The sequence below is a fragment of the Melozone crissalis genome, unplaced genomic scaffold, assembly GCF_028551555.1.
Source record: "Melozone crissalis strain CALT ecotype California unplaced genomic scaffold, PUWL_Pcris_2 ptg000006l_1, whole genome shotgun sequence".
NCBI lineage: Eukaryota > Metazoa > Chordata > Aves > Passeriformes > Passerellidae > Melozone > Melozone crissalis.
Genome location: NW_026535784.1, coordinates 15,219,149 through 15,243,712, shown reverse-complemented (window position 1 = coordinate 15,243,712; position 24,564 = coordinate 15,219,149). Strand labels below are relative to the sequence as shown.

Sequence of the window (24,564 nt, the reverse complement as noted above, 5' to 3'; positions counted from 1 at the left end):
TAGGTGACCTTTAAAGGTCCCTTGCAGCACAAAATAGTCTGTGCTTTTTAGGTCTCTCTTGCTTTAGTCTAAGCACATATCTGAAGTTTTGCCCCAGTCTGAGTCCTCAAATATGAAGAAGAAAAGCTCAACATAAATGAGAGGCTCCCAGATTTGTCTTGTTATGAAACAGGACTTTGTACTTGACAGTAAGAGAAGCAAGTATTTACTTTGGGAGATTTTTATTCTGCACATTCCAAAAATGCCCTCATAAACAAAGGCTTGATTGCAACATTGGTCAAATGCTTCATTTTCGCAGAGGAGATGATCTAGATTGTTTTTTCTCCTCTCCCTCCCTTTATGTTAAAGCTATTATGTAGTAACAAGGCTACACAAAATATCCAGTTTTTCAAGAGGAAACCATGAAAATCATGATTCAAAATTCCCTGAGTTCCTGAAAACCAGGAACTGTGAGCAGACTTCTCCAACAATGAACAAACACTCTCCTGCGTGCTGTGGGTAGCTGATGGCAAATCATCACAAGCCTCTGACTGCTTCACATAGTTTGTGTGCAGAGGGAGGCAGCAGATTACAGTCACATAATATAGTTTATTACAATCAACTTGAACCATCAGAAACTTCTCAAAGGAGCAAAGGGCTCAATGAGAGATCCTGAGTGAAGATTTTGAAATCAGCATCACAAAGAGAACTTTAAAGTGCTTTTAGAGAATGGAAGAGAAAAAGTATGTGTAAAGTTCTGCAAAGCTCAGATATTTCAGCAAAAAGGAGCCAGTCTCTAATTAAACTGACAGTTCTAGTACTTTTCTTGTAAGGATTAAAGACTGTGATTTATTCTATTATTCAAAATCATAATAAAATATAAAGCTTGAATGCTTAGGCTGCCACAAGAAAAACAAAGTTCCCAGGAAAGGTCAATAAATACAGTCACATGGAGCAACCTTTAAAGGTCATCTACCTTGCTGGGCTCTTTCACCCAGCATTTGATCAGGTTCAGAACAAAAGATACAAAATTTTTAACTCTATGATCATTTCTAACAACTCCAAATGAAACAAACTCCTGCCCATAGCATGTTTCATTGGTGCAGGGCTTCAATTTCAGCCACAAACTCCTGATTACTCAACTTCATCTGTCACAAGCCCACTGCCAACTACAGAAGGACTGCTGAAGTCAGTTTAGAAACATCGCCACTTGCTCAGCCAAGCCCAAACATCAGCTATTTTATGAGGCATGAAGCTGGGAATTTCAGTGCCACGGGCAAGCTGTGGGCTGTGGGATACATTAAAATACACCCCTTAAAATATACCCCTGTATACACCCCTGTATAAAATATACTCCTGATAAAATATATCCCTCTATATTTTATATATAAAATATATATATTTTATATATTTTATATATATGTATATGTGTATATATATATATGTAGATGAGCTCTGCTCATCTACAAAGTACAGGTCTTGTTTAAAAAACGAGAGGTGAGAAACAACCAAAAGTACAGTTTAATTCTAGTCCATATTTGTGTTGTATCTTCTTCTCATGCTTTTTACAGAGGCCTCTGCAGTTGTGATTTTTTTTTTATGCTTCTGTTGAGAGGCATCTCCTGCTCCCTGCTCTGGGCTTCCCAGCTGCCTGCAGCCAGGAGTCTCTAGTCACACAACCAGACCACAACCATTAACATCAGAACGTGATCATTACCTCCCAAAATGACGCAACTTGCCTAGAGCATACTCTGAAGCTGTCCACTCATGGGAGAGAAAGAGAGGCTGGGCTGAGTTCCCTACCACAAAAGCCAGTAGCTGGATCCCTCTGCCAGGCGGCAGAAATTCACAAGGTCGAGTCTCAGTTGCAACACTGAAGGGTCAAATTTCAAACTGTGCTACTGATAATATATGAGCCCACAGGGAAACTGACACAGCAGCAAGGCACATGATTTGCTCTTGTCTTTGCCTTTTCAAAACCAGACCTAGAATTACTACAAGGACAGCCACACTAGGAGTGTGCTGAACAACTGCACTGTAATGCAATTACATGGTCACATACCAGTTTGTCCGTGGGACATCTGTTTCCTTCACTGCATGAGAGAGACATATGTGTGGCTACAAGATGGCATGAGCAACAGTAAATCTGTCAATTCCTCAACACTGAGGAGCTTAACTTTCCAACCTAAACCACATCCTTTTAACATCACACACGTATCTCATTATGCACAGAAGTATTCTAGAGGAAGCAGCTATGCAATGCCGTCCAAGGCATATAAAATACCTGGTGTAAACACATTAGTGATGTTTGTGTCTGTCTCCAGGCATTGCTACAAGCCAAGCTTGCATACTTGCTAGACAAAAATATAAGTCAGGAGAATATACAGCTGGCCCAAAGCAGCATCACTCAGCCCGGGTCAATAGCAAAGTCTGAAGGCACAAAACACCAAACCCTCCTAAACTGTCCTAACAGCAATATCAGCTGTCTTGTGATTACAGAGACATGCCCAAAACTACAAGTTATAACACATAAATAAAATAAAGACACTCTGCCGCCTCTGTCAAACTGAGGGTTTGGGGTTGTCTTACCATTTCTAACTGATTTCATAAGGTTTGAGTTTCTCATGGTTTCATTTGATATAATGGCTCCAGATCAAACAAAATTATTCAATACTTCTGTGAATTTGAGGGTCTCTCCTCTTTAACCATGGGTAAAATTCAGAAGCACTGGTTTCTATACAGGTAGAAGCACTTCATTATTTCATAGAGATTTTGTAGGGATAAATATAGTGACAATCTGCAGAGAGAGAGGCTGCAGTAGCAAGCCCTCTAGGGAGAGCTGTATAAGAAACTCAGATGGAAAGATGGACACTAATGATTATGAATATTGCTGAAGGGATGAGCTCATCTAAGATTCTGAAGAGACCTCACAGGACAAAGACACTGAAGTACAGTCAGAGAACACTTCACCCCTGGTTCATGATACAGGAGGACTTTTCACAGCAGGAGCCAGGACTAGGCTGAAGAATTCCACCAGAGAAAATGGCTACACCAGACACAGCAAATTGCCTCTGAAACCAGTTTTAATCCAATGTATTTGATAAACACAGGCAGAATGTGGGAGGAGTTAGAAGACTGGAACTAAAAATAATTATTCATGAAAAATAAAAACACCATATGTAAATTTCACAGGATATATTCCTCAAACTTAACAGCATCTCCTGATTTCAGAGCACAGAACCCTAAACAAACACACCTGTGAATTGATGCTAGGTAGATAATGCAATGCATTAACCTCAGCCTTTTCACCAGGTATCTCATAATAATCATTCTACCATTCAGGGCATGAATGACTCCTTACACAATTGCCATTAAAATAAACCACACTCAGCTCAGAAGTGATAAATGCTTTCTCCCCAGCTGTGAGATCTAAAAACAAAGGCAAATAGCCCAATATAATCTGAAGTTCAGTATTTCAGATATTCTTAGGGCCAAGATAAAGACAACCAATTCTTCCAGGTAATTAGAATCATCTCCATTGTTCTCCCCAACTCCTCAAGTGAGCTCTCCTGATTTACAGTAGCAGATGATGTTCTGCAGTTTTATGAAAAAGAACAATTTTTAATTTAAGCATTAAGACACATAGCAGATTTTCCAATTCAAAACAGTGTTGTCAGCTTTTTAGAGACGTTTTCATAGAAACATTACATTCCCTTTTCCAGAGCATTGCTCAGCTCAGCTCTCCTGAGGCAGAGACAGAAACTCCTGCTGCAATGCCAATGCACAAGAGACCAAATACACTTTTCCAGACTGTTCCATGTCCAGCAGGGCTTCCACAGCACTGCTTTAGCCAGTCCCATTTCCACAGGTGAGCACAAGTGCCCTTCCTCAGCCAGCACCTGAATCACAGCAAACACTCTAACTTTAGCCACGCAAAGAGAGAAGCTGCATTTCTCTTTTAGAAGTTGCAAGTTCTTCATAAGGAGATGCTTGTGAACAATAAAAATCAACATTAATAGGTTATACGTTTGTATTCTTATAGAAAGACAGTAAAATGACAGGCACTTTTGCCTGCAGCTGTATTTCACCATGAAAGAATATTTTAAATTTAATTCAGTGGTAACTGGAAGGAAAAAAAAACTTTCCTATTTATGTTTAAAAAATACTTTTTTTAAGAGAGAGTGGTACTTCTAAAGTCTTGTCAAGTGGAATGGAAACAAAGTAATGTACACAAAGTCAGAGGCTTCAATTCCATGTATTCTGGTTTCATATATCCCAAATTCCAACAGGGGGTAGCATTACACTTCTGCAAGAACATTTGTTATTGAGAATACACTCAGTTTCCCCACATTCGATAGTCTGAGCTTCCTTGTACAACAGATCTGTTAATTTCCACTCATTCTGCACCCAAGGAAACCACACAAGGCAGAGACTCCAGCAAAACTCCCCCACCACTGAAATTGAGGCTCAGATGGGCCCAAGCAGGTATGAAAACCACATTTGACTCTGTGCAAACAATCAGTGTGTGCCTCTCAGCTCGTTCTTCTTACTCTGCACATAACACAAGCAGGAGAGGCAAGGTGCTCACAGATGGAATGCAACCCCTCACATGATCCACTCCCTCTGCATTTTCAAGTTCACAAGACTGACTGTGCCCCCACTGAGCACCTCAGTTCTGCAGAAACACCTGTGAACACCTGGCCAGTGGGAAGTACTGCTGTACATTTTCTCAGAACAGCACAGCCCAATAGAAACCACAGAGTTCTGAGTCAGAGCATTAACCCATTTCAAGGTAGTCAAAGTCAGTACAAAAGTACTATGGAGCAGGAAGCCTGGAGAGGCTGAAAATAAACCAGAAGGACCATCACTAACATATGGACCTATGGACACATGTGCTCACAAAGGGATTCAGGTGGCCTTGCTCTTGTGGTTAGCAAAGCAGCAATTTATGAAAAATTTGCACACAAAGGTGCATGAAGTATAGCTTTACCCAAGTTTTCTGCTTGCAACAAGATTTAAAATCCAGGCCAGCTATCAATGAAGAAAAGGGATCACTTTTTGCAAATAAAGAGTTCAACTCTACAGCTGAAGTGACAGTAAACAGAGAAGGACACAAATGAAAACATTTCAAAAGTTGGCAAAGTGAAATCTCAGATCTTAGAGACAAATTAAACCTGCCCCTGTGGGGTCTTACAGGCAGAGAAAGTTAAGCTTTAATTATCATATTGAAACATTCACCTGAGGAAAGTCCCAAGAAAAGTCCTTTTCTTCTTCTATTTCCCCAAAGACTCTTGCTCCACAGTGTGAACTTATCTTCTGCTGGCACTAAAAATACACTTGTGCCTGTCTTGTAGCTGATGGAGCTATGCCAATTTACATTAGACTAGTTACTTGATTCCTTCCTTCCAGCCCATTCCACAGAAAGACACAGAGAAAAGAATCCTTGTTATAACCTGTGCATCCTGTTCCACAAAGAGAACTAGAGTGGGCTTAATTATGGGCCTATGAAGAACAAAAATGAAAGCCTTGCAATATGATCTTCACATTCATTTTCCTCCTTTTTCAACCTCACATTTAGAGCTATAGTTAGTCAACTTCCAGAAAAAAATATTAACAAGATAAGCAGTGATCATCACAAAGAAATGGATGGAAGAAGAAGGACAAATAAGGGAGGAAAAGCTCAAAATAGTAAAATTAAGACAAGTGTTTTTCTTTATCCCCAACCCATCACTGAAATTATGGTTTGTCAAAAGTAATGAAACTATAATTAAGCTGCACAGTTTCAAAGGATAGAGATACTTAACTATCCATGGGGGCTGCTCCCAGGCTTCTTCTATATCAGAGAGCAGTGCAATAAATTATTGGGCACAATTATATTTGTAGTTTTTTCCAAAGTCTCCTATAGTAGTTATCTCCACAGCACGTGTGTTCTGCTTGACTTTGTGTCTCCAGGAATGAGATGAATCAGCAAACTTCATCTGGAAATGTTTTCCTTGTGCTACAGGGGATTCAAGTGTACAGTTACCAGCCCTGATATAGCCCACTTAGCACTTCTCTGTCCTTCTAATAAACCAGATCTGGAAAAGGTTTATATTTCCTTAATATTTTCCAGGCTCAAATTTCTAGTACATCCAGAATTGCTTCCAATCAGCATTGAATTAGCAGAGGATTCCACAGAATCCAGACTACTGCAGAGGATGTGGCTAGGGGAGAGGGAACACAGCCAGAGTTCATGTCCCACTGATTCCCAGCTGTTGAAACAGTCATTTTAGTTGATTGACAGCTGGCTGCTGCATTTTATCCTGCAAATAACCCTTTATCCTCATGTGACAAGACTTAAGAGCACAAAGTCAACTTCAGAGACCCTTTTCCATCTATACTTTGAACTTGAGTTGGATTGAACTTCTGCAGAGAAAGTCCCAAGGTCTGCTTTCTTTCATCTACCCTGATTTTGGAAGAAAAATCATGGAAAGACATGGAAGATAACTCTAAGGAGGACATACAAGCAGAGCTTGCATGCAGTAAAGGCATTTTACTGCAGCCTAGAAGTCCTATATATGACTGCTATTCACTCACACATCCTGGCTTTCATTTATCATATTAGTAACACTTTTTTTGACTTTAACATCCTCATCCCACCCGAGGAAGTTCAGTCTAACTTTGACCCACATACACAAATTTTGCATTGTTATATTGATGCATCAGATTTCCCTGGAGATGAACCAGAGGGGACAGAAAACACACAGTAGCTGCATATTACATTTTCCCCTACACTTCTATCCTACACTCACAGGTTGAATTACTGACTGAAGTAAGATAGTTTTTCAAGGCACAAAATGTTGTTACACTAGCAGGGATGGCCAGAATGCAAGGAAGCACTTCCCTCTGCAGCGTCATTTAAGAATGGAACAGAAAGTTTGTGTGCAACTGGTAAAAAGAGCTTTATTCACACTTAAAGATTTACTCAGTTGGTCAGGTGAAGTAAGTAACTGAGGTTTCACTGTGTTCACCTTGGTTCTTACCCAGAGTTCCTACATTTCAAAGCTAAGTTTAGCCAGAACCATGGGAACTCATTTGGATTAATTTGCTACCAAAAACATTGCTCCAGAAGTTCCCTGCAGTCATCTTCTCTCACACCTCCTAATGGGGAACAGCTGAGTTTTACCTAATCCCTGTTTGGGCAAAATGGCTTTTGATCTAATAGAGAAATTGGGGGGGGGGGGGGGGGGGAAGTCATTGCACCCAAAAAAATTTGCAAAATTACATTTTACGCAAGATGCTTCTCCATAAGGGTTTTAGAAAAGAATACATTGAGAAAATGTAATACCAGTATAGTCTTTTCCTCCCTCTGTTGTTGCAACTTGGCTCAAAGTTCAGGCATATCCTCAAGCATGTTCTTGATACCTTGCACCTTTCTGAATGCTAAAAAATCACTCAGCCCTCAGGCTAATCCCATTCTTAGAAAGAACTGATCTTCAACTGCCATGTCCTCGGTCTCAGATTTTCTGAATCAACTGAGTTTAAGGCTCATAACTTTTTTCTGTTAACTTTAGTTCTTGAAAGACACCATTCTTCAAGCTCAATTTCAGATACAAAAAAAAATCTCTTGAAATAACTTATGCAGTGCCACTGCTTTTTGATTTTTCATTAAATAGAAAACGGCTTTCAACTGTTTGTTGAAGTTATAAAAATTATTGATAGACTTGCCACAATTTAAAACAATAATTGTGGAGCAGCTGCTTCATCCTGGCAGGTTGATTTTTCCTTTAGCAACTCTCATTAATGACTTCCTTTTCAGTACACAGTTCTCTAAAAAGGCAAACAAATTTTCTGTCTCTCTCACTACCATGTGGACAACATTGCATTTAACATAATCTTTAGCACTTGGACAGAATTTTCAAGATCCAAAGTCCTGTACAAACATCATCCCATCAGAAAACAGCCCAGGGAAAGAAATACAGATATCACAGATAGAGTGAGGTAAGCTGGTCACAAGAAAATCCTGGCACAAAATCCCTGCATCAGTCCAAATCTCAAGCTGCTTTCCTCTCTTTATAAAGTGAGACAGTGCCCAAAACACCACTCTGCCATCACAAACTCCTGCCAGCAGCCTGTCTGCATAGACAAGCAGCTTCATAGCATGGTGGGCAGATTTGTCAGATGCACTCAACGCTAAGCCAGGCAGAGCAAGAACACCAGATTGCAGTATGGATTCTTTCTGTATTCCCTCAGGTCCAGAGCAGTCAATTCCACTCTTCTACTGTGGGACAGGGTATGAAATCTGCCTGTTTTAGATATCAAAGGTTCATCTTATTTGTTTTAACTCACATGCAGCCCCAATCTCTAATGAAGTGAACATTTTGCCCATATTGATTCAGTGGCCTTGCTTCCAGGAGTGTCAAAGGAAAGGAAATGAAGTCTGCACAAGACTTCTGCTCAACTCAGAGGAACATTTTGGTCAGAACTATACAATTGCATGAGGGGTAAATTTGACAGTCTTTTCCTCCTTATGAGCTTCTAAAGAATTCTCTCTCCTTTCTCCTCTAGGCAAGTTCCCTGGCATTTCAGCAGAAACATTCAGAACTTTGCATAACAAAACAATAAATAAAATCTCAAGGAACTTTAAAAACAGTCCATCCTAAAAACTGGTAGGCATTTTTCTATCAGAATGGCTTATGCACATTTATTACCTTCTTTGCCTATGGGAAGCATTCATTCAGTTCTGAACATATAAATATATTTCAGTGATTCATTTCTCAAATTGGTTTCAGTATAATGAAACCATGGAGCAGGTTCAATGGAGTAGGTAATAAACCATTTTCTATTCAGCAGATTTGTTGCCACATATTTTCATGCTAACAAATCCCAAAATTGCATTACCCATAGGAAGGTGTTGTTACCATATTATTACATTTCACAAACATAATAGATGGAAAAATTATGTGTTCTTTATGACTAAAGTAATGTAACTTGGAATAGGATCGAATATGACAAACAGTAAGGATTTGTCTACACCACAACACAACCAACACCTTCAGATATAATCTGATTACAAGTAATTACAACTCACTGTAACTCTGCTGACCTGTTATCAGCTAGACTGAAAGTACTTCCATGGCTATCCTGAAGTAATAAGTATATTGGGAATCTTGAATTACCAAAACTAATTCCACTCCTACGTCTTGTCCAGAGTTGTGGACCAGCTTGTTTAATGTTGTTGGAACACATTTCACCCTTCTAATTTGCATACTTCCAGTTTAAGTAGTTCTGTCACAAAAGGTTGGTTGGAAAGGTCACACCCCTACTGAGCATCTATTTTCAGTCCTCTCATCTACTCCCAGGGAGCTGCTGTCAGCCCTTCAGACATCCCATCTAAGTGATTGCTATCCTACTGACACTCACCAGTTCCTTCTGAGCCATGCAATTACTTTGATATCACTGACTGTTAATCAAAACAAAATATTTCCTGCATAGTCTTTTTAATGCACAACCGCAAAAATAGAATGTTGGCAGACATTGCAAACATTTTTCAGAAATGTAAGTCAAGGAATTGAGGTTTTTTGAAAGTAACTTTGTTTATGATCTTCCAGAAGGAGATAAGCCATATGGGAATCAAACTTGGGAATCTTAATCCAGGGCTGCTACTGGAGTTATTCACTTCCCCTGAGTTCAGCTCCATGTAATCTAGCTTTCCTTACATCTATGCTTTTCCTCTCTTTCCTTCCCCTGCAGGTGAATTTTTCTTTCTCCCTTTTATAAAATCAAGATAGAAAGTGTCTGCTAACACTTTGTAGGATTCTGTTGAATTTTTCCAGAAATAAATGGATTTCTATTTGGGGGGGGGGGGGGGCCTAGATAGATTTTTAAAAGCCTTCCATTTCTCATTTTGGCCACATTCCAAGCAATCTGAAGAGTCTCCTTTACAGCTGGATCAAAACGAGAAACCCCACAAACTCTACATTCCAAAGGGAATTTTTTCCCAGCTTTTATTGTCATATGACTCCCCCTTCAAAGCATTTCTTTCTCTCTTCAGAAAAGCTACTGCTCCCAACAGAGGAAGAAGTAGCCATTGGTATTAGTAATAATAAAAGCTATTATCCAGCTTGATTTTATTTAGGGGAGGAAGCCAATTTTCTAGTTTGTTCATTGTGATGGGGATAGAAGGTCAATAATGGGGTTTATCAAGATCTCCAAGGCTCTCTGACAGAAAAGCAATGCAGGAACACTTGTGTTTGTTACAGAAGCATGAATTCTGCTGAGTTACACTGTCTGCATTCCCTCATGTAAGGAAGGATGCTCTCTTCTCTTGACATTGATATCATTTCACTCACCAGTGCTTCTGTGGCTGGCACTCCTTTTCCCATTACAGACCACAGGCTGTCTTCTCCCCTTAGTGCCAGAGCCCAAGATGTGCCAACTGTTATTATTCCAAATTTAGATTAAAACTCTTATTCTTTGCACAAAAATTATGAGGATTCTTTCATGATAGTTGGAGAGTACCCTGAGTACAGTTTTCTAGATAAGGTAACCTCTACAGGGCTGAAAGCAAGTCAGATCTGCACAGCCCTGGTAGGGTTGGCATGCCTCATGTGTTCCTGTGACATCTAAAATCCAAATTCTTACCCCTTGATCTCCTCCATGCCCACCTTTGGAAGAGCTGGGTCACTTATGTGAGCTCTTACCAGCAACAACAATGGAAAAGGAAGCTGGGTCTCTCCTTGGTTACTTGGGAGTGAAGCCTGAAAGCTGCCAAGAAGCATTAAATACTGGACAAGTTAACTGGGGAACTGGTAAGAAAAAACATTCTTCCTTTCCTGCAAGCTGACATTAGGCAATATCTCTACACAGTGCATAAGCACACCTAGATGGGAGATGAGATCAAGAGGATGGAGATCATCTCTACAATAGACTTGGGCTCTTGGCCAAAACTACAAAAAGAAAAACAAAACAAATGTAGCCTTAAACCTGACACTAAATCCACCTGTTTTATGCCCCTTTTTTCTGTCAGCTTCAACTGGAAAAAAAATGATTGAAAAACTGACAGAAGTGATGACACTTCTGCTCATCTTTGATCTGTACAGCACTGGATGCTTTTGTCCAACTCCAGAAATTACTGCATTTCATTGTCAAGAGCAGCAATGATCATGGATTTCTTCTATTTCAGAAAGATGCTATGGGAAAATTGGTGGGCTTTAAGATGCTTTTGAATTTCTGAGAAGTCTGAAGAATAAAACTGCTTTATTGTAAAAATTTCAGAGCCTTCAGAGCCTTTTACAGTAACAGTAACGTAAGTAAAATGCCAGATGGCCAAATCATTGTCCAGTGCAGGCACTTCATTTAGTGTTGACACATGCTGGGAGATGCATATCACTGCTGGTTCATGTATCACAGTCAGGACTCAAAGAAAAACAACTGGAATTAAATCTTGAAAGAAAAGCGCACAAAAGCAAGTTTTCTAATTCATGCAAAAAGCCAGCAAGACCCAGATACAGAAACCTCACAAACATATAATTCAGGTCAATAATGACCATTAACTTCCAGGTTCCTCTGAGGTGCAAACTGCTCCTGTTATAGTTCTGACAGTGTTGCCCAACTGCCCAGAGCTCTGAGATTAGAGCAGAAATACAAGCAGCAACAATGCTGTAGAAGATGACAAATGCATCCTTCTCAGCTGAGAATTTAGACAGCTTGTAGCTTTTTTAAAGGTGGGAGGAAGCATAAAATGTTACAGCACCACACGTCAATACTGTAAAAAAAAGAGATGTAAAAGATGTGCAATTACAAATAATCATGTTCCTACACTGTCAGAGAAAGCATGGAAATAAACACAGTACAAGATAAACACATAAGGTTTTCAGTCTCCTGGGGAAAGAGGTAATGACTCCCAACAGAAAAAAAATAGCTAAGTTAAGGCTGTAGATAACAGTACATTGTGATTTCTTTAGTATCTGTTTTAGTACTACATTAGAAAAGTACTTGATTAAAAGCCAAAAAAAATTAAAACATTCTCAGTTACACAGATATGGCCATGTAGTCATGCAGCTGCCATTTCTCAGATTTCACTAAGAAAGTTAACACCTTACAGGCCTTCTCTTTCACCCCTTTCAAAAGGAGCATCTACAATGACAGGAGGAACACCAGCTAACTCTAGGGTTAAGGGTTTGTACAGGATTTGGAGGATTAAGGCCATATTACCAAGTCAGTGACAGGCTGCTCATGACCCTGGTGAAATTAGTACCAGGCAAGTCAGTGTAGGATGCTCTAGAGCTGAAGCCCCTTCTCTGCCTGAAGTCACATCACCTGTGCTTCTCCCTAGGCTTAGTCCCTCTCCCTGGTCTATGGTGCACAAGGGACACAGAGATGTTCCCAGTTTCTCTAGAACACAGAGACTCTGCTCTCACCCAAGGCTGCAGGAGATTAACCAGCTCTGAAAGGGGACATGGGGCTGCAGCATCAAGCACAGCAGTAAAGAGCCATGCACGTGCCACCCTCTGGAGTTGTAATGCAAAACAAAGCAGTTTCTACAGGACAGACTGAAAGAGTTAAATATCCTACCAACCAAACCAACTCCTCACTTAACCTGAGATCCATGAGCTCCCAAGGCAGCTGCCAGTCCTCCCTGGATTGTGTAGGGAAGGGTTCTCAGCCCCTCAGTGCTGTGGATCCTGCTGCCTAACAAAACCACTTTTGTCCATCAAGACCACCACACTTCTGTATTTCCACTTACTACAGATATGCTGGGAGATTCAAAGTTTGAGGCACAGAGTCACTGTGGTAGCAGGAACTATACAAGTACCTCACAGAGAATTTGGGACCATATTGTCCCCAATGAGGCCTTGGTATTTTAAAATCATCAACCCAAGTTGGTGGCTGAATACCAAAAGTCATTGATGACAACAGCCACAACTTCTTTTCCCCTCTATCATGGCAAGTTAACCACCAAAGCAGTACTCATGACTATATTTCCACATAAATAAGAGCTCCCAGTGACATAAATATGAGTTTAGCATGAGCTAGACATACATAAATGTAATTCTTACTAATAGGCACATTTGGAGCTGTCAACAGTTATTTGAGTATAACACTAAGTAGCATGAAGAGACAGCCATAAACACTCCATATTAATTCAACTTGCAAGAACGAGGTCAGGGGACAAAAAGCAAAGCAAAACAAAACCCAGAACTTGTCAGATGGAAAAGGACAAAAACAGTTGGAAAATAATTTTATTTTTCAGACTTCTAAGAAAATTTACAAACAATGGTGGTGTAAAAAAAAAAACCTATAAAAAAGTTGACATTTCTCAAACTATAGCATCAAAGGAAGTTACAGAGCAACAAGCATACAATGAAATTCTATTCATCAAATTAGTATTAGTTAAGTAGTTAAAAACATAATAAGTAAAGTCTAATAATAAATCTCTACAGCTTACTCAGAAATTGTAACAATCAATTCTGAGCTTAAATTATACTTACAATAGACAATTAATTCACCTCTGCAATCATCTACAGCACTGAAATCATCTAGGTAAATTACATAGCAAAAGCACACCTTGGAAATCTGTAAAGGACATCCTGAGCACAGCACAATTACATACAACAGAAAGCAAATCACCCTGCATGCTTGCTTCTTAGCCCCCAATGTCTAATGTGAAATACAATAGACAAGTAATAGAAGCAATATTTAGTAACTCTTGTCATGCTGGTTCTATTTTTCATGCAGAGTGACAGAAAGGCTTCCTTGCCCTGTTTTCTGTTTGAGCCTTGGCACTTTCCCAGGTCTGTTCTCCCTGTTTTCATCACCATCTTTGTCACTAGAGGAGCAGGTGGTTGTTAACAAGTCAATCCCACCAGGACCCCCACCATGCCCATCTTCAACCCTGCAACCTCCCTCCAGCTCTCCACATGCTGAACTCCAACATGCACACAGACATGCCCAAAACTACAAACCAAACCTCCATGTGCCTTTTGTGCCAAAGGGCACAAACAAACTAATGCTTATAGCCTTAATTACTGCTGCAGACTCTCCTCCACTCAGGTCACTTTAAATAGTAGGCATTTAAAAGCCATTAACACAATTTAATTAACAGCTTAACTCAAAATTGCAAAGGAACTCCAAACACCAGCACATTAAAGCTTTTTGAGCACGAATTTGAATAAACATTAAAACCTGGTGTTTTCATCAACCCATAAATCAACTCTTCCTGGCCCTAACTTAAATATATTCTGTTCAAAGTACAAGGAGTAATAATTATTTTTTAGTTACAGCCTTTAGATTTGTTCTTTCACTGAACTCATCAGGAGAAATGCCAAAGACAGTGTCCATTAAATACTGCTAAAATAACTCATTCATGACAGTTCAAGAGAGTGAACCAAAGGGTTATTTTTTCTTTCAAAAGTAAAAACAAACCCATGAATCATTCCATTTAATGAGACTTCTTTCATGACTGCTTATAAATGGATTGATAAAAAAAAAAAGCAGATGTACATATCTCATGCTAAAACAAAAGTTAGGAAGAAGGTTGCACCAGTGTTTATGACTAGATTTGTTTAAGTATAGACAATATCTGAAATTCTTGCCAACTTATTAGGGCAGCTAGAAACACTGTTAAACCTGCCACCGCTTTTTAATAAAAGATGCGGGTATTTATGTCATTGGGGTCAACAGGCAGTTGTAATGACATAATTTACTTTTTTTTTACTTAATGATTTTGAAGATATTCAATGGAACACTCACTTTCAGCTTCCCATCTTCCACTGATAGCCAGGGTAAGATCTGACAAATTCACATCTAAACCAACAATTCTGGTCACCCAGAAACATTTAGGCCATGTGAGCTAATTGTAGCTGAATTACTCCTTACCTCCCTGCCTATAACAAAGCCACTTTTAAGCTTTCTAACCCCAAAGCAGAGCCCTTCCAGAAATCAGTCTTGGTTATTTTCCCCAAATTCTCCCTGACTACAGGGAGCAGCCACAGGAAGCCAACAGCAGACATTGGCTGTGCACCCCATTGCCTGCAGCCACACTTCCAGAACTGGGCTGGAGGCCTTTGAGGGCTTGTGGTGCAGGTGGCTGGCAAGGATGGCCTTGGAAAATCACTGATTCCACTGACCACAGCCTTAGACAACTTGTCCCACAGGTGCCTCCCTACCTGCCAGGTGCTCCAAGCACATGGCACAGGAACATCCAAGGTGCTGTGATGGGGCTGTGCAAGTGGCCCAGGCAGACAGAGCTTTCCAGTTTGCAAACGTGTGAAGGCACTCAATGATGCAAATGCATGAAACACCTCATGAGAAGAAAACAATCCCTCAAATTTATAACCTTTTAATTTTTCTTTCATCACCTACTAGGCATTCAAGCCCTTTCCATAGCAGTGGTTTATGTAATCTCATATTTAATTAAATGCACACACTTCAATGGCAGTGTTTAATTCTTCAGGCAGAAGTCTCTCTTGCTGAATCCTTGCTTCACACATTCCCTAAATTAAGCACTCCCTCTAACCTTCCCAGCCTTTCAACAGCTCACTAATACAAGTAGCTTTAACTTCAAGTTTAGCAAACACATTCACAAAAAAAAAAAACTTCTCTAGCATGGATAAAATCAGATACATTTTCATACAATGTATAATTGATGTATAAAGCTTACTGCCATAAAAAGACAAGAACATAGCAGGTCCAAAAAGAATTTATAAGAATATCAGTCTTAGATACTGGCAAATGTGTTTGGAAAGGCAAGTGAACCTCCACAGTTTAGGTATTAATTCTTTACATGACTGGTGATAAAAATAAATTTTTCTGCAAATAAACTGTCCTGTTTGTAGACTGTGAAATTTTGTGTACTTGCTCTAAAGTGCCTGTCATTGGCCAGTCACAGAACCAGACTGCCATGCTGACTTGGCTATCTTGTATTTCCTCAGTGAGAAACGGGTCTAACCTGGCTTCTTGTGCAAGGCATGCTCAAACTACAGGGACAAAGAAAAGGAAAACATCAATAAAATAAAAGTATGCACTCAGATCTCCTTAAGAGCAGCACATACTATTTCACCTCCCTTCTTTCTTTGTAAATACTCACAGCAAAACAGGTCAGTGTCTTTCATGTTTGCTTGCCATTATATGACAAATCCAGTGCCTGAAAAACTTTCCTCTTTCACTTACATGTACCCAAAGCCAAAATTGGCCAATTTAAAAGTAGTGGTTGTGGTCTCTATTGTTCAGTGTTTCCTTGACTAGGAACAGATTTTGAGGAAACCATGTGCTAAGCCTCTCCATTTCAGCATGAACAACAGAAAAAGTTATTACCTGTTCAGAATATAAAGGAAACAATATTACTTATGACCTACAACTTAGGTAACTTTAGATTAATCATGCTCTATTAACTAAGGTTTGTTAGCATCCGCTCAGTGTTAGGTATTTACCTTTAGTCCACCACAGATTGGACAAGATGAAAAAAGAGCTCTTGTCATCCCAGGGTGGGGGCTACATGTGTCACAGGGGTCAGCTGAGGCCCCACCAGGTGGTGACAGCTCACTACTTTTGGAGTCTGACACCTGTCCTTGTGGTTTTGTGTCTGACCACCTTGAAACAAAATCCACATATGTCTCATCACTTGAGTCCTTGCTGCTTTCTGTGAGTAAGGATGAAGGCCTCCCTCTGTGCTGGCTGTGCTCAGCTCCCCTCCGTGCTTCCAAGTGTGGCAGCAGCAGTCTTAGGTCACTGGCACCTTGAGCTGGCAGGGCCTGGTCCTTGGGTAGCGTGGAATCTGCACTCTTGAGCTGCACTTCCTTAGAAGCTGCCTGTAACACACTCCTGGGTATATCATAAACGTGTCTGAGAGAGCTGGGAACCTGATACTCTGATCCCACACCTCTCTGGGACTCACTGTGAGGGCAAGTACATAGACTCTGATCTGAAGGGAAGTTCAATGGCAAGCTTAGCAATGATCCAAACTCATCACCATGGCAAATGTCTAAGCTCCCAGCATAGGAAGAGAAGCTCCCAGAGTAGGAAGAGTGACTCCCAGTAGCTATTCCACTGTCAGAAGAGCTCTGACGTCCTATTTCCTGCAGCTGTCTGGACCGCAGGGGCTTCGGAGGGGGTTTGGTGGTGCCACGTGCCCCTTCTGGAAGGGTCTTCTCTTCTCCCAGGTGAATGCCCTTGGCAGCTGCCAGCCCATGGCTCTCCTGAGAGGTGCTGGCTGAAGATTGCTCAGGCCACACTGTCAGCCTGCTCCCAACGCTGACATCCGAGTGGCTGGTATCTGAAGATGAGCTCGAAATACTCCTGTCATCTCCTGCAAAAGAAGGAAACACATCAACCTACATTTAAAACACAATCAACAGACTCAAGCATGGCAAGTATGCACTAACAGGAAGGGCCCAGAGATTCCATCTGCTTTTTGTAAGTGGAACTGCCGTCAGAAAGCCAGAAATTCCTGCAATAACTCACAGCCCCACAGGAAAAATAAAATGCAATGGTATGTTACCTTGCCATAACCCTACCACACCATGGAACATCATGCATTCGAGGCTAAATTCTTAAAAGTTTATGCACCAAGCTCTGCCCTTTTCAAACATATTTTACTTTCATACAGTTAATTGGGTTGCTGTACCAAAATATAATCATACATCACTGTACAAATAAAAATAAGAATAATATTGCTATAAAAATGTTTACATATCTATATACGAAAATGTCCTCTGTGATTAATTTATGTCTATATTGCAAGATAGTTTCTTCAATGACAGTTGCAAGAAAGGCATTTTAGCAGGTAATTACTGCCATCATGCCAAAATTAAACATTGGCATGAAAGAGCACAAGGACAAAACATAAACATCACAAACAAATACAAAACCAAACAAATACAAAACCACTTTCTTGTAGCACAAAGTCTGAAACTGTACATGAAGTTGGGTCGCAATTTCTGACCAGAAGGACTGAATTTAAAATAAAATAAAAAAAACAGGCATGCTTATCTATCAAGTCTCATTTTTTTCTATCCATTCAGTTAAGTCTAGTAGTTATGTGCAAATTAAGAAAAACCTCAGGAAGTCTCACTGGAATTCAGTCACAAACCCCATTACCCAGCAGTGTCTGGGCCAAAGCAGCCATGGACATGTATATAAGCACATAATTAAGCTCCTGAGGATCTTCACAGGGACAATTTTTAGGCTTGTAGGCTTTAGAGTCAAGAGCAAAGCAGATGTTTGGTGATCTAACTTTGGCTATTAAACAGTTCAAATGGCAGTTCAGGGCACAGGCCCTTTTACAAACCCAGTGCTAGACACCAATTCTACTTTGATACACTAACAACTCCAGAAAAGGCATGTACAGATAGCAGAGAAAAGCACAGGAGTCCTATGTGTTACTGCAAAAATCTGCCGTAAGTCTGACGTGTGAACCATACAAGTGAGTCCATCTCACAGGCTGCATTGACTAAGGTACTTAAGCAAATATCAGATTTGATGCAGACAGTTCTTTTTAAGTTTTACATGCAAGAATTCAGTAGGACTCAGCATCCTAAATGTTCTTCCTGGTTTAATAGTGCTTGATTCAAAACTCAGTCTACTGAATTGAAAACCTCCAATGTACATCAAAGGACTTCAGACAATGCCTCACAGGAAACATAACAAATCAAATGTCTTGACCATTTCTCTAGTATTTTTTCTTGTAAGCTCCACATCTTATAACACAGACCATACAACTTTTAAAGCCTGGGCAGGAAGGAACATAATATAGTATTTTTATTTAATTAAAGATATTTCTTACCTCCACTACCTTGACGACTTGTATGGGACAGCAAGCTCAAACGCTTTTCTAATTGCAAAGCTTCATGCGCCAATCTTTCTTCTGAATAGGCTGGGTTTGTACTTGGATCTTTAAAAAGAAACAGAAAATAAATAAAATAAATAAATAGACAAATAAATAAATGAGGTCATATGGAAAATAAATAAAAAATAAGGAAAGAGAAAAAGACATTCTTATGCTTTAAATGCTGATTGGAAAAATGTATGGCACAACCTGACGTCAAGCATATCCTGGGCATGTGCTACACAGTAACTTATAAAAGATTTTCAGAGATTATACCCAATGTCTGTAATAGTTACCACCAGGGACAGAACACTGAAAAGCACAGCACCAAAGACAATAGCTACAAGAAATAATTAGCATCCATCAGGTCTAGAGAACTTGAAAGCTAATTTGACCCATGTAAAACCTGTCCTGAATTCACTGGATTCACTGGGATTTTTAACATTCAGAAAAACCTAATTTTTCATCCTAGAAATTTACAAATCTACATCATAAAGTCAGAATCAGAGGGATTAAACTGACATCTTCCAATCCAGATCATCTATTTACAAAGACTTTGCCTTCAAGTTGGATGTTCAGACAGTCATTAAGTTCAGATGTCAGAGATAAAATAAGCAACCTGGTGGCTCTCTGTCTTCATGTTTAAGACAAGACAAGTTAGGACGATATAAACCACTTCTAAAATGTACTGTTATGGATTTTCCCCATACATTTTAGTGAGCTTGCCATTCCAGCTGAGATTATTTCACTGAAGGCAGCTCATTATATTCCAAAAAAAAAAAAAAGCAGAAAGACCAAAAAAAAGCAGAATGTGGAAGTCTCATCAGTAAAACAGGCCAGTTGCCTCTAAATCATTTTATTTCCAGAAGGCACAACAATAAAACCAGATGTTGGAAGTAGTCATAACCATTATCCCAAGAGAAACCTTACAGATCCCTTCAAATAGCAGTGATGAGTCTGTCATGCTCAGCAGTTGCAGAGGATAAGGTCTGCTAACTTGTTCATCATCAGAAACTTCAGTAATTCTTATTAACACACATGGAAAGTAATTAATGACAGCAAAAACAGATCAGCTTCCTCACAACTGCTGCACTTGTATATCTGATCAAATGGGCAGCAGAAGCAAACCACAAAAACACTGAATCATTTAATGAAAGGAAAAGAGGATGAAAAACGCTATACATTGTTGTGATTGAGTTAGTAAAACAAAAACCAGTTGGAAAGATGAAAGAAAAGTTTCATTTTCACCCCAGGTCTTTTATTTTTAAAAGACTTGGTTTTCATATTGTCAACACAGCAGTCAAAGCAAGCTCATAACCAGGGGAAGGAGCACTGCCAGCTCAGCTGAAGCTCCATGGGAGCTCCCTACATTATCAACTGCCCCAAGAAACAAACTGCCACATCTCTCCTCTCTAATCATATTCCCTTTCTGACCTGTCCTACGTAGGAACAGAAATGACAATGCTGAACTTTCTAACTTTTCTTTCCTATGTCAAGGACGTTTCCATCTTTGGCAGTCTGCAGTCTGGGTAAGATGAGCAGAAAAACCAAGATATAAACAATCCACCTATAACAACAAACATTAGAACCCAAGGGTGTTCTAACAGGGACAAGGCAACAATGCCTATGACAAACAGGGTCTGTGACCTCTGTGTGTCCCAGCTCAGACAGAAAATAGGAATGTTTGATGTGGATTATTTTGTTAGGTGTCCATTCCTATTTACACTGCAAGACAGTTACATTAGGCATTGAGTACCTCAAACCTGTGTGACTGCTTACTCAAATGTAACCCCCAGTGCTTCCATATGGACCTCTGCCAAAGGAAAGCACAACATTTGGCCACCAGCACCTATGGTGCAACCCAGACATGTCCATGAAAAGATCTTCTCAGTAGCATACAGCGTTACAAGCTGCTGCCTATTTTTTTATGTCCTCTACTCCAGTTACTTTAGTGTATCTAGTTAAATTCCTTATGTCCAAAAAGGTCCCAGAAAGATATTCTACAAGCACTTTAAGTATAAAGTTGTCATAACAGATCAGCAAGTTGGTCAAACAAAGAGGCAAACAGACACTAATCCTTCTCACACCAAAGAACTGTCAGTAGGAAAGGTCCTTTCACTTTCCTCAGAACATGACTACTTGACAAATACAGATGTTCAGAACTAGGGCACCTACACAACAACTAGTTTTTGAAGTAAATTATGTCCCTCTTACAGACAGCAAAAGACATAATTAAAAAAAAAATCAAACAATTGATCATGTAAAATTATAATAAAATACAAGATGAGGTAGGAGGGAAGTTGAAGTCAGAAAGTTTGCACTTCACATGTTCAATTGCTTCCAGAAGTCAAATTCCCTATCAGCTACGCAGCTACAGAACACACCAGGTTTCACCCAACAACATGAAACCTCTGTCTGTCCAACAGAACTGGAAATTTTTTGGTTAACCTTCCCCTTAAAGATTGCTTATGGATAAAATGTTTGTACAAAATTGTGTTCATAGTTATGTGCTGCTCTCATCACCCAGGTTTGTGAAAGATTAAGCAGAAAAACCTTCCTCAGCAAGTTCTAGGAAATACCTATTGAAAACTTCAAAACTTGACAAACATACAGTCTAAGTTTTAGGTAATTACCTATCAGTCTTAACCAAGTCTTTGTTTCACCTTGAATCTTCTCTGCTAATAAGCCAGACTTCCATGGAAAACACCCACAATATTATTTCCCAGAAGTAACAGATTCTTGTATCAGTATTTTTGGTTACAGATGACCAAGCTCTAATCAGGACATTTTCCTACAGGATCTGACTATGGATTGAAGTCACTGGCAGCCACTTTTTAGGGACCAGTCCTCATTGGAGTGCATAACCTATGACCTCCCATGAGTGCTGTTGTGATAACCCTTTTTCTAATACATTTTTTTGGCCATAATACCACAAAGTTGGATTTGTTGGCATCATCCTCTACCTTTAGCATGCCCAATACACAGCCTCTAAATAACTGGGCAAATTGCCACGTTAGTAGCCCAGGGGGACAGAAGCAGTGTGACCGGTACTGAGCCAGCTGTCCAAGGAAGTTCCGACAGCTTCTGCCCACACAACATCCGAGAGCAGCTCCAGGAACAATCAGTACCTTCCTTCCCCAAACTGTTAACAAATGGATCCTGTCCTGTGACTCATTCAGGTCCTTCAATTAATATTTTTTTTTATCATTTTCCAATCAAACATGGATCCCTTGCTATGAAGAAAATCATCTTCTATGTGAGGCAGTCATCGAAATCTTCTTAAACACTGCTTTGGGGCAAAGGGGAAGGATTACATCAAATTTAGTTGGACTAAAAATGCCTCTGCTGGAGATTTTATTTTTACATTACGTTGGTGGGTATTCATTAAAGCCACATCAGCTGCTCATCGTGGGAGATTTAGAATATTTTGGTAACATAGGAATAAAGTGTCATAGTAATTCAAAGCTCCAAGGCTGTTCAATAAGCACCTGTCAGGAAAAAATGTATCCAGTCAGTTAGCAGCTACCTAATTGATAATATGCACCTTAAAAGCAACACTGGTTAATTACTTTGTTAAACAAAATTAAATAAGTTAGGCTGAAAATCTCTCTTTTCTTTCTTCCTGTGTAACTGTAGGCACATTTGTAAATCAGGCCTGGACCCTCACCTTCTAGCTAACATCTCCACACCTTGTAAGATGTCTGGAGAAATAGAAAGATGCCCTAAAGGTTTAAGGAGGATACATTTGGTACAAATACTGCAGAAGGCAGCCACAGGGCTGTCTTGCAATGGCCAAAGGTGTATCAAGCTTCAACAAAAACAAAGAGTATCAGATGGATCCTCAGCAAGCAGCAACTGTACACTCTCCAGTCAGTCACAAAGCAGCCTGAAAAAGCTTCCAGAATTAAAAAAGAGCATCCAGACTATCAACATCACACCCGGGGTCTTTCCAGACTGCAGGACTAGACTGTCACATAATCAGATACAGAGAGTACTGATCTGCCCATTGATCAAAGATATCCCTGATGGGCTCTTGGGCCTTTGCTGTGCTCAGGTTTGGTATTCAATGTGAATCTTGCTAGTGAAAAAAAGGAGTTCAACACATGCCTGATAAACAAACATTTCTCAAATAATAAGCATGCAATTCAGTATAGATTACAAACCAAGCAATCAGAGATTCATTACTAAGTCCATATCTAGACTTCTGTGAAGACAGAATGCAAATTCTCTGGACTGTTTTCTAAATATCTCTTCAAGGAAAAACAAAAAAGAGATCACACTAGTAGCCAGTTACAGCAGCTCTCTTCCAACTAATAGCTGTGGAAAACAAGCCATCCATAGCCATCACCCATTTGAGTCCTTTATTTAAAATATTACACTTCCTAAAAATATCTACAGATACCTATACCTACATGACGTTCACATTCCCATCTTCTATTCTTTGGGGGGGTTTTATGAGACCTGATCAGGCAACTTTTAAACCATAAAACAACTAATTTTCTTTTCCTCTTCCAATTTATTTTGGGTGTACACATAATAGAATTATTTTTTTATTGTGAGAATCGTAATTTCATTCATTTCCAAAACATCACAGAATAATTCAGGTTGGAGGGGATCTCAGGAGTTCTCTCTGACTGGCTGCTCAAATCTGCTCTGCTGAGAAATTAGACCAGATTATGGTACTTTGCAAGGGTAAGTCAAGTTCATGAGTTCCACTGCACTGGATTTTCATTGCATATTTTATAGATGATATCATAAAATATGTACAGCAGTCATATATCCAAGTGATAAGAGCATCATGCTTTTAAGGAAACAAGGTATTGTTTTTAAAACTACAACTTGAAAAGAAGATGTGAATATTGTTCTTGAGCAAACATCCCCTGCATACCCAGTTTACAAATTCCATTGGGATACTGGCTGTTTTACATTTGTTTAAGAATCACTATGGCAAGTAAGAAAACTGGTCATTTTTCAGTCTTCTTCAAACCTCTACCATCTCCTATTAATTTCATGCTAACACATAAATATTTCAGCACCCCTTTTAACCATATTGTTGAGTTGTTCATACATGAAGCAACTGGCTTCATTCATTCATCCTTCCTACAAAGACAAGGACAGACTACATTGATTGCATAACATCTACAGATTATATCTGTGCTGTGGGAGTTGGTGTCCAACACTGTCACTGTTACTGTTTTTACCACATTACATTCCTTCTTAGTACATCTGCCCTTTGTGTGTTTTCCTTGCTTGAAAATACCACAGTGCTTCAAGCATATCTCATGTTTAAGTTGGAAAGGCAAAGGCAAGATGCCAAATTCAAGTAGCAAACTGTGAAGAGAAGGTTTCTCTAAAAGCTTTTAAATTGCACAGAAGCAGCATATTGCATACATAAAGTACAGTTGAAGCTGTGTAGCATTCTGCAATGCAGTAAATATGAATTACATAGACAAGAGGTTTCTTGGTAGAACCTCCAATTTGGAAGTTTTGATCTAGTTGCCTGAAGTGTACAGATAATTAATCTGTTTACAAGCTGATGCTTTCAAAGGCTGAGTGAATTTCAATACCTGACACATGGTATGCATCTGGTAGACTTGACCTTTTCAAGCAATACAGCACATTCCGTGTAACAACATACTTGATAAGGAAAATTAGTTTATGGATAAATCACCAGAACTGTACATCTGTGTGTGCCTTAAACAGATCTGTACAAGCTTCTGCATGGGATAATAAATAAAGAACATTAAACAAATATTTTTCCCAACATGTACATAGAGAGA

The 24,564-nt window shown here is 39.6% G+C and overlaps 1 protein-coding gene across 3 annotated transcripts in view; it reads right to left on the bottom strand.

Moving 5' to 3' along the window:
- Nucleotides 1–24,564, bottom strand: part of DOK7 (docking protein 7) — a 59,529-nt gene that overhangs the window by 20,002 nt on the left and 14,963 nt on the right. For all 3 annotated transcript variants that reach the window (XM_054295772.1, XM_054295773.1, XM_054295774.1), the window contains 2 exons: nucleotides 18,743–18,850; nucleotides 16,392–17,266 (listed from right to left, as the gene is read on the bottom strand). In XM_054295772.1, coding sequence (XP_054151747.1) covers nucleotides 16,392–17,266; nucleotides 18,743–18,850 — 983 coding nt within the window. The remainder of the gene's footprint in view (nucleotides 1–16,391; nucleotides 17,267–18,742; nucleotides 18,851–24,564) is intronic.